Raw genomic sequence first — 11,671 nt, forward strand, 5'->3', positions numbered from 1 at the left:
GCCTTTCCAAATCATTTCCAATCAACTGAAGGTATGGCGCTTTGGAGGTCTGTCCCCCGACCCCGCGCGCCCAGCTGTGGCACACTCCCACCCACGACAGGATGGCTGCAACAGGCCACGAAGACGAATTCCCCTTCTCCTCCATCCCAGACTGCTCCTATGGTGGGTATACGGAGCCAGGTAAGTGCTTCGATGTCCCCGGACTCAGCACGGCCATGAGTGGCACCTCAGGCTCCACTCCACCTCGTCTGTTCAGCCCTTGGATGGACCTGCCATTTCTACGGGCATGTCGTGGTTATGACGGACACCTCCAAGTGTGGCTGGGTCAACGTGTGCAATTGGTTACTGGACTGGCTTTCGGTCTCTACCGGTCTCTGGACTGGCCTGGGACTGCATTGGCACATCGACTTCCTCGAGTTGCTGGCAGTGTTGCTAGCCCTGTTGAGGCTTCGGCCGTTGATCATGTATGTGTTGGTCTGGATGGATAACATTGCGACGGTAGCGTACATCAACCGCCAAGGCAGCATGTGCTCTCATCGCATGTTGCAACTCTTCCGCCGTCTCCTCCTCTGCAGTCAGCAGCGGCTCAGGTCGTTGAAAGCCACTCACATCCAAGGCAACATCATCAGCACAGCAGATGCGCTGTCACAGCAGATCAGGGGAAAGTGGAGACTCCACCCCAGGTGGTCCTGTGTGATTTGGAGTAGATTCGGTCAAGCACAGGTAGACCTGTTCGCTTCCTGGGAATCCTCCCACTGCCCACTGTGGTATTCCCTGACTGAGGCTCCCCTCGGCACAGATGCATTGGCACACAGCTGGCCCCTTGGGCTATGCAAGTGTGTGTTCCCCCCAGTGAGCCTACTTGCTCAGACGTTGTGCAAGTTCAGGTAGGACTCCCGAGGTTGAGACAGGGAAACAATAAAGTAATATTAGCATAGATGCCATTACATTTATTGCAGAGTTATAGATCATGATCAATGTTTCTGGTTTCTGGATCCGGCAGACCAAACTAAAGCAGACTAATTGTGCGTTGAAGGAAAAATTAGGTGTATGCCTGGCTAAATAGATGAGTCTTTAGTCTAGACTTAAACTGAGGGAGTGTGTCTGCATCTCAAACATTCTATTCTTTGATATTCTATGATGACAGAGCTCTTGGTGTGTCATTACAGAAAGGCCAGGCCAAAAGGAAAAGAACACAACGGGAGTTATCACCATAATGGATGATGATCCGTTCTCTGAGTTTGTGTATAAACTAAAAGCAGTTGTCCTCCACACTCCCGACCTCCCACAGCAAGCCACACCTTCTGCACCGGTTGCTCTTTGATCCCGCTCTCTCGCATCATCCATACAACACAAACTGATTGACAAGAATGGATCTAGCAGTCACGATTCTCCTCCGGTGCAAGGGGATCATCCAGTTGAGGATCATGTCCGTGAGTTTCTCCATCTAGCAAATTTAGTGCACTATGATGACAGAGCTCTGGTGAGTTTATTCAGAGCTGGTCTGAATAGTGCACTAAAGGAACTAATGCCTCTGGCTGGTCCTCATTGGATGTTCTGTGAATACGTGGAGATGGCTCTAGAACTTTGTGGTTCCCCTTTCACTTTGGGTTATGATGAGAACCCCGGGCCAAAACCTGCACCCAAACCTTCCATGGCCCCTGTCTCCAAGTCTTCCACAGCTCCTGTCTCCAAGGTAAGTCCTCACCATACATTTCCCACGTACACTTTGGGTTATGTCTGGAATCCCATACCACCACCACTGCTTCAGGGACCAAGGAGTTTATCCGGTTAAGTACTGCTCTCAATTCTAAGTTGAACGATCCCCCACTAATGTCGATACGTAGGGCCATAAAGACACTTCCTAACCAATTCTCAGTGCCCATGCCTGACTTTTATGGACAAAAAGTGCTATTGGATGTTTCTCAATGAATGCTTGACATGGACAATTGACCCAAGTGTGGTAAACTGGATTCATCTGTTCATCGCGTTTTCATAACATAGGTATGAAGTCCCGTTTTGATATTGCATGTTTTCATTTGTACTCCTGGCACAAATAACTGAATAGCTGTTTCTGGAGCACTGCTATTGTGAAACAGAGATCCGATATCAATGTTGAACCCTTAGACCTTTGAAAAGATGTATAATTTGTTAACATTAATTACATTTATAGACGGTAAATTAAATATTAAATGTAAACAGAGTGACGTCACTCCCAAGTGTGGTGAAATTGCGAGCTAGTGCCCATGCCTGCCACGGTTAATGAGCCAGTGTCCATGCCTGTAACGATTAAACAGCCAGTGCCCAGGCCTGCCATGGTTACCGTCCCAGAGCCAGTGCCAGTAGCCTTGACCGTCCCAGACCGTTCTGACCTTCAGACTTGAAGCAAAACACTCCTTTGTTTAAGCAGCTGCTATCAGTCCCTGTCTTCCCCTGCCTGCCTGGATTATGTAACAAGCAAAACGGATATCTCATCTTTTTCTGGCTCACAAAATCTTATCACATACACTTCTCACGTCTCCTTCAAAACCCAAATATTTACTTTCTTTTATTGTACACAAAACATATTTATCAATTACAATCATAGTCACGGGTTTTCTCAAAGGTCTCAGCAGCATGTGTGTGATATGTCTAAAATAATGTAAAAAAATTAAAAAGCTAGTGTTATATTTAGTTATTTAATGATCTGTAACCCTCCTTCACACACACAAAGATTAACGAAAAACTACACAATTTTTCTTTTTATTTCACATTTGTTAATATTTCATAAAAAAATAAAACTATTAATATGCTAAATTACTACATTATTTATTTACTAATAAGCTATATGATTAAAAGTTATTAGTAAATGTTTTTTGTTTGTTTGTTTGTTTGTTTGTTTTTGGCTACAAAATAGGTCCAAATATTGTCTGCAATCACAGCAGACCATCCAATAGCTTTTGATTTGAGAAAATCACTTGTAATTTAGCACCTTTTGGTCCTACACACATTCATCCTACATTCAGTCAGTGGCAATAGTAAAAAAAAACTGTGAGAATAAGCAGCATACAGGATGCTATACCAAAATAACGGTAGTTTAAGATGAATCGAGCACGTCTTAGTGAATAAAGGAAGAAAAAACTTGGAATTACAATGGACACATGCACTTTAATTTTTATTACTATGTAAATAATAATTGTAAAGCTCTATTACAGCTCCTTATTTTTACTTTGAATATATCATCATGCATTGCACTACACTCATAATATAAAATTCATGGCCATCAAGGGTTAATAAGCAGCACTGTTGTCTTTGTCAAGATGACAAAACATAATTTGCTCCATTGACAACTGATACAAATGCCCGTTGTTGTGTGGCAGTACACCACTCTTGCAAAAAAGAAAAAAAAAACCCTGACATTTGAAGTTAATTGATGTCACTGACAATGTCTGCTTTCGTAAAGTATATAAAAGGTTTACCATAGTTTTCGTTCAGCATTGATTCAACACAATGGAGAAGGTGATGCTTTTGTCTAATCTTTTCTGGTTTGATGATTTTCTTTGTGAGTTTATTAAACAATGTAATTTGCATACTTGTTGGGTAGCACAACAAACAATAACACAAGAAAACACCTATGAGTTTAGCAGTGACTGTGCGGCCTGCGCTCTTATTTCAGCCACTGTATCTCCATTCAGGTTGACAGTGGACACTGGATGGTTTATGAGCGGCCACACTTTATGGGTTACCAGTTCTTTCTGTGTACATGTAATCTCATTAACTCTTTTTGCCAGGTAAATTAATAATTAAATTAGAAACTACCTCCTTTAAGAACATTTTGACCTTGATTATATTTGTATGGATAAATTGACTATTGTAATGCAATGTCATCTATACGTTGTACTTTAAACATTTGTTGGCTGGTATTAGTTTCTGGTTTATTTTACTTCAGTTCTAACTCGACTTAACTCAATCATTTAGAACATATAGCATTTTATTTTTAATATGAAATTGTTTAATTTTTTATTTGACCCTTTTTGTTTGTTTTATTTTACCATTCATATTCCAATGATCTATTTTTTATTTATACATTTTTTATTAATTTGGAATGCCAAATTCCCAATACGCTCTAAGTCCTCATGGTGGTGTGGTGACTCACCTCAATCCGGGTGACGGAGGACGAATCTCATTTGCCTCCGAGTCTGAGACCGTCAATCCATGCATTTTATCATGTGGCGTGTTGAGTGCTTTGCCGCGGAGACATAGCACATGTGGAGGCTTCACGCTATTCTCCGCGGCATCCAAGCATAACTCTCCACACGCCCCACCAACAGTGAACCACATTATAGCGACTACAAGGAGGTTACCCCATGTGACTCTACCCTCCCTAGCAACCGGGCCAATTTGTTTGCTTAGGAGACCTTGCTGGAGTCACTCAGCATGCCCTGGATTAGAACTCGCGACTCCAGGGGTGGTAGTCAGCTGACAATGATGAAACAGCCTACAGAGAGGAGATGCACACTCTGATCAGAAGTCTACCCTCAATGTCAGTAAAACCAAGGAACTTGTAGTGGACTTCAGGAGGAAAGACAGAGAACACAGCCCCATCACCATTAATGGAGCACCGGTGGAGAGAGTCAGCAGCTTCAAGTTCCTCGGTGTCCACATCACTGAGGAACTCACATGATCCGTCCACACTGAGGCCGTTGTGAAGAAGGCTCACCAGCTCCTCTTCTTCCTGAGATGGCTGAGGAAGTTTGGAATGAACCACCACATCCTCACATGGTTCTACACCAGCACTGAAGAGAGCATCCTGAGTGGCTGCATCACCGCCTGGTATGGCAATAGCACCGCCCACAACGGCAAAGACCTGCAAAGGGTGGTGCGAACTGCCAGAAACATCATCGGAGGTGAGCTTCCCTCCCTCCAGGACATCTATAACAGGCAGTGTGTGAAAAAAGCCCGGAGGATCATCAGAGACTCCAGCCACCCGAGTCATGGGCTGTTCTCACTGCAGCATCAGGACCCGCACCAGCAGTTACATGACAGTTTCTTCCCCAAAGCAATCAGACATCTGAACACTTGATCTCTCATAATCAGCACTGCACTTTATTAATCTTATATCTCACACTGGACTGTCATAATTATATTCTCCACAATAGAACTACAACATATATATATCATATATATATATATATAATATAAATATGTTGTTTACTGTAATTGGTATATGTCTCATCACTGTCATGACTGCTATGTTGCTCGGAACTGCACAAAAGACTTTCACCTACTGTTGCACTTGTGTACATGGTTGTGTGACAATAAAGTGATTTGATTAGATTTTTATACAAACATCCTTTTTCATGATCTTTCACAAACATTAAAAATCATTGCTCATAGGCAGGGGCATATAAATTATTTAAAAAGTGTGATTATTCCCCTTCTGCACAAAGTAAATGTATGTTTATGATTAGCTTCTCTCAGCTTTAGACAGGACACCCACGGACTGCTAACAGTCCGAAAAACTTGGAAAAGGTTTCAATGAAGTCAAGGTTTTATATCATTGGCCTACAAGGCACATGTGATCAAAGATGTGCATTACATTACAAAGATATTACAGACAGAGAGATTGATATCTCCCATTTAAGAACATCTCTGGGTTTTCAACTAAACTCTAGGCCCACTTTATCATTAGAATAATTAGAATAACACTTTCTCCCCAGTCCAGAAAGGCCATCGATTGAAATTAAGCTTATTTTGAAATTGTTGGATTTCTAAAGTGTCATATGTCCAACAGTTGACACATAACCGCCAACATTTACACAATAATGATACTGATTCAGTGTTAAAGTAATAAAGAAATGGCAGGATAACATATTTAGCGGAAAAAGAGGCTGTAATTGAAGGATGGGGTAGATTCAACTTTTGGACCTGTCAGAACCTATGAGTAAGCTCTACTACTCTTTTCAGGTGTGAGTATAATGCTAAGAATTAGAGAGAGGCTAGAAAACAGTCATTTAAAACTACATTACAAATGTTTTGGCTTAAGAAACCTAACATTATAAGTGGAACGCAAGGGGAAAGAAATAAAATGATAAACAATAAGGACAGTATGACCCCTTTTAAAAAGTAAGCCAGTCAGTCATCCAATGACACAATGAACAGCTCAGTTTAGCTAGGATTGAAAATAACACTTTATTTGTTTTCTACATTCTTGAGGTTTAGCATATGTCAGTGATACGCCTCATGCTCATGAATCTCATGTTGCTGTATCCCATATCCCTGAAGCTCCTGTACTCTCCAGGCCTAAAGTACATCATCCTGCCTCTGAAGTTGGCCTGCTCAAACATGAGCCAGTGACCATCCATCACATGGCAGGACTGGCAGTCAGACATACGGAAACGTTCCATGATGCTGTCACAGTCATCCATCAGCTCGTACATCTGGCCTCCGAAATTATCCCTCTCATAAATCCTCATTCTGAAGGATCCCCTGTACTGTAAAACAAAGAAAGATTAATTGGAGTGTATTCATTATTTAGCAGCAATACATTTGTAAACAATTCATTTTTCCTTGTATGGCTGTTTACGGAAAATCAGCATAATGCTATATTTAGACCAAGTGGCAATCATATTATCATGTTAGCATAGGTGAGACTCATACTTGAGGAATCATTCGGCAAGATCTGATAGTGTCGAACATCATGCCCATGCTCATCATGCGCTGGATATCATGGTACTCGCCCCTCCTCAGGAAGAACTGGTTGCCCATGAAGCCATTGCGCTCATAGACCATGAAGCAACCGTTCTCCAACTTGATGGACCCAACACGGCTCAGGTATGAGGAAATATCAGAGCAGTCACTCATGCACTCATAGTTGCGGCCCTGGAAATTCCTGTCCTCGTAGAAGATGATCTGTCCATGTGATGAAAAAAGGTCCATCATTTTAAACAAATAAATCACTTTAGTTTGCAATAGTAGTGTGCAATAGTTTCATATAAGCCTTTAAAAGAGTTAAGCAAATGACTGCAATATGAACCTGCAACTTTCTCTGAAAAGTTAAGCATTTACACTTGTTTAAAGCACCATTACCTTGCCCATCGTGGTAGTGTGTTGTTTCTCTTCAGTGCTTCAGCTCACTGTACTTTCTGTACTTTGATAGCCTTTGATGGTGGTTTATATACAAAATCCAGGGGCCTACATTTTATTGTCATTCAAATACCAAAAGCTGATGAAGCAGTACTGAACAAGCAGTATGGCTTCTGCTGAATAGGTCTTGTAAACTGAAACAATAGTTGTCATCCATACATCTCTGGCAGCTTTTGATGCATTGTCTATATAGTATGAACGAGCTTTGGTCACACCCAGAGCGAAAGTTCTTTGAATATCAAAAGAGGCATAATGACAAGCAGTTTTTTCTCTTATTAAATAAAGACATTTTGAATTGAAATAATCACATCATGGTTAAAGAGCTAATTACAAGTGTTGCCAGGTATTGTAAATGTAAATGTTGTTCCACTCCAAAAGGGGTTTCCCCTTAACCCTTCATTATGGACATACCTAGGCCTCAATAGTATTATTGCACACTTAAGTCATAGATACAAAATATCAAACCAAGTGGCTTCTCTAAACAAATGTTAGGCCTTTTCCTCAGAATTGACTTCACTTTTCTGAAACATTCTCATTACTACTTTCAACCACTTGGTGCTAGGTGATTATGAAATAAATTAAGTATGAAGTCTGTGGACAGGATCCACTAATGTTTGACCACCAGAAAGTGTCCAAAATCTAATTTACCTTCCAGAAATTGTCCAAATACTTAATGATTTTAAAGAAAATATTGTTTGATCATTCAAAACCTAACAAACTTATTTTTGTTAAATATTTTACTTATACATGACACTGAAGTATACACATTTTTTGGGGGAGTCAATTTAAATAAAATAAAAGCAGTGGTGGCTCAGTGGTTGAGGCTCAGGGTTACTGGCCAGAAGGTTGGGGGTTCAAGCCCCAGCACCACCAAGATGCCACTGTTGGACCCTTGAGCAAGACACTTAACTCCAGGTTGCTCCGGGGGATTGTCCCTGTAATAAGTGCACTGTAAGTCACTTTGGATAAAAGCATCTGCCAAATGCATAAATGTAAATGTAAAAGCATGACATACTTTGATATAATGTCTTGTGAATGTACAGTAGAGTGACATTATCTTTATCACTCAAAATAATTGTGCATGTGACAACAACAGAGAAATGTTTTAGTGTAATTCAAGTGAAATAATTAAATAATAAAAAGAATAATGGGATAACTGAAAACAATATTAAAAGATATTCTGTATTACATAGTTTTACATTTAGATTTTTTCATTATTATTATTATTCATTTGTATTATTTATTAATTTGCTAATTTATACACCTCTCACAAATTTTGTGCTTCTTTCTCCTATTATAAAAATGTCAGTGAGTGTGTGAGAATTTATGTTATTTGAAATATTATATTTTTTATGCTGCATCTATTCAACAATAGGATAACTTTTAATCTTAAAGAATCTTTCAATTTCAAATCTCATCCACTCTTTTATGGAGGGCAAAGTCTGATAGTAGTGTAAATATATTTGCAAAGAAATGTGAAAGTGAAATGAAAAAAGTGTACATAGAAATAAATTAATTCATTTTCAAATGTGACATAAATGAGTATTTATACATTTTTGTCCTTATTTATGTATTTATACATTTATTTATTTCCATATTTTATATATTTATACATCTCTTTGTCCGTATGGTATTGAGAGGGCATGTTTTCTACTTCAGGCATAGCAATCGAGCTTAGAGTGCTCCAGAATGAAGCTTGGAGGCCACAGAAACATCTTGTGATTGACTGAAATGCAAGTCTACAGACTTGAAATATAGGCCCGTTGTACAAAAGGTCCTCAGTTTGTTCCTGGGAGGCAGCAGATGCCCTAACGCCACCCCCACCCTAATCCTAACCATATGGAGCCTGTAAGGCTGAGTACCCTGCAAGGAGCATCCAGAGGCATCTCAATCCCATCGTGAAAATATAGTCACAGACAGATGTTTACATTCATTTAGAAATTGAAAAATACTGTATGTTAAGGGAGCAATGGGGTGAAACAGGGAATTAATGATCTGTGTTGAATGATTGACTTACAAGTGGGCGATATGACCAAAGTCTTATATTAGTGTGTGACAGCGGGCGTGTGGTCAAGTGCCCTTCCAGAGAGAGGGAAGCGGTAAGGGCACTTACACCTGAGGCAAATGATGTCTAACACCTGTCTCTAATTTTAGTGTGCACGGGGAGAGCGGATAAAACACCCACACCACGGGCAGTGGTGGAGAGAGAAAGCTACACGTCAGTCCAGTGTTGGCATGTTCCCTGAATTTAGAGAACTTTGTGTTCACTGTTACTGAGAGTTTTGTTATTTGTTGAAGCTAAGAGCACTGCTGCATGCCCATTAAATTCCCCTACCTGAGAGGAGCAACTGGTCTTCATGTCCTCCTTATTATTAATTTACATTTATGCATTTGGCAGACGCTTTTATCCAAAGTGACTTACAGAGCCCTTATTACAGGGACAGTCCCCCCGGAGCAAGGGCACAATGGTGGTGGCTGTGGGGTTTGAACCAGTGAACCAGTGTCCTTCTGATTACCAGATTACCAGTTATGTGCTTAGACCACTACACCACCACCACTCACGCTCACATTCACGACTCTTCACATAGTGTTTAAGTAATTTACTGTACATACTTTATGTACCTTAGGAGACAAAAATCAGTGTGTTCACATGAAATGATCCAGTAATAAAAGATCAATGTGATTGGCTAAAGAGGACTTAAAAAAAAATAAATCTTAAAATAGCCTCACACAAATCCAAAGCAATCCACACATGTGACGATTTGCAAATGCAGATTCAACTATCCATAAATAAATGTAACATTCACAAATGTTTTGATGCAAATTAATTCAATAACTTGATAGATACATATTTTTAAAACCTTATTTAAATGAAAAGTATTTGTGTAGGAAATTGGGGAAATATTTGTGCTCCCACTTGTATATTTGTGAATTATATTTTGGGTTTATGAATCGGATTTTGTGAATGTGAGATGTGCTGTATATTTCTGAATTGTATTTTATAAACATTTTCTTAGACATCTCAGACATTTTACAAATCCTGAATCATTTACATGTATGCATTTGGCAGATGCTTTTATTCAAAGCGACTTACAGTGCACTTGTTACAGGGACAATCACCCGGAGAAACATGGAGTTAAGTGCCTTGCTCAAGAACACAATAGTGGTGCTGTGGGGATCAAACAGGCAACCTTCTGCTTACCAGTTCTGTGCTTTAGCCCACTACACCACTCCATAGTCACTCCATAGTCCACCACTCCAGTGTTAAAAAAAAGGTATCGTCTCTAAAGGCACATACAGTTACAGTGATATACAGTTAATTAAACAGTGATATAAGGTTTGGGTCATTTTCATTCATTCTTATTTGACTTGGTCTGTTTACAGGTATATTTTACAATTTCTAAATGCATGTCCACACCCATCTATGGCTATATTTTAAGTTTGTAGACTTGCATTTAATTTTTGATGTCACTGTGACTGAGCTTGATTACAACACCTGAAGTAAAAAAACACACCCCCTCATTACCATACAGACAAAAAAAAAAAAAAAGGTAAATATATGTAGAAATAAAGTAAGTGCAAGCAGAATGGCTAAAAATCTAAAAACAACAGGCTAGTGCAACATGAGCAAAAAGCTAAAAGCCCAGTTGCCGATATTTGTTAAGATTAAGATTCAACTTCATTGTGCAGTGTACAGGTACAGAGCCAATGTAATGCAGTTGTTTTCACATATCCCAACTAAGCTGGGGTCAGAGCACAGGGTCAGCCATGAAACAGCATCCTTGGAGCAGATAGGGTCAAGGGCCTTGCTCAAGGGCCCAACAGTAGTATCTTGACGGTGCTGGGGCTTCAACCCCCGACCTTTCTGTCAGTAACCCAGAGCCTTAACTGCTGAGCCACCACTGGCCACATAAAACCACAAGTATTCAGTTACCGATGACATTGCAGAAAGACCATATTTGCAAGCATGTTATTACTAATGTCATAATTAATTGCACACTCGAAAGTGTCCAAAGACAGCAGGTTTTCAGAATAAAGTAAATTTTTAATGTCATGTGATCTCAACATGGCAGCCAGCCACCATCAGGGAAACCACCATTATCTAGAATAAAACTGTTTTTTATAGGCCGTTAAAAAGACAGTTGTTTTTTCTTCTTAAGTGCACATCATTTTACATTTGTCTAAAGTACTATTCATTTCACAAGGTGTAAATGCTACACCAATTACTTTAAAAAAGCAGAAAATAATTAATTTTCCTGTTCCATTATCATAAACAGCCATTTAACAATATGTGTAGCAATAGTACTCATTTGTTATGCAGAATGACTAACCTGTTCACAAACCTGTAAGCAGTATTGCAGATTAAGGGTGAAAAATTACCCCTTAATAACAAAGCCCTACCAGTATACAAAGAATAACATACTTACTGTCAAATACAAAATAATTTAATTAAGAATGATTTTGTCTTCTCATTCTGTCTTCTTCACATCATAAAGCTACAATTCGATCACTGAATACATGTTTAGGAGAGACAGCTTGATACATT

General features: G+C 39.7%; 1 protein-coding gene across 1 annotated transcript; it reads right to left on the reverse strand.

The window, feature by feature from the left end:
• Positions 1 to 6,152: 6,152 nt before the first annotated feature.
• Positions 6,153 to 7,209, reverse strand: LOC127655228 (gamma-crystallin M1). The gene is made up of 3 exons (XM_052142904.1): positions 7,069 to 7,209; positions 6,640 to 6,891; positions 6,153 to 6,473 (listed from the first exon to the last, which is right to left on the reverse strand). The coding sequence occupies exons 1-3, from the start codon at positions 7,075 to 7,077 to the stop codon at positions 6,198 to 6,200; spliced, it is 537 nt and encodes a 178-aa protein (XP_051998864.1). The 5' UTR covers positions 7,078 to 7,209; the 3' UTR covers positions 6,153 to 6,197.
• Positions 7,210 to 11,671: the final 4,462 nt, after the last annotated feature.

This window comes from Xyrauchen texanus, chromosome 14, assembly GCF_025860055.1.
Source record: "Xyrauchen texanus isolate HMW12.3.18 chromosome 14, RBS_HiC_50CHRs, whole genome shotgun sequence".
NCBI classification, from domain to species: domain Eukaryota; kingdom Metazoa; phylum Chordata; class Actinopteri; order Cypriniformes; family Catostomidae; genus Xyrauchen; species Xyrauchen texanus.

Excerpts from the sequence above, each read along its gene's own strand:
- LOC127655228 (XM_052142904.1), bottom strand. Across the intron at positions 6,474-6,639 it reads CTTGCCGAATGATTCCTCAA|TACAGGGGATCCTTCAGAAT; the intron begins GTATGAGTCTCA and ends TTTGTTTTACAG.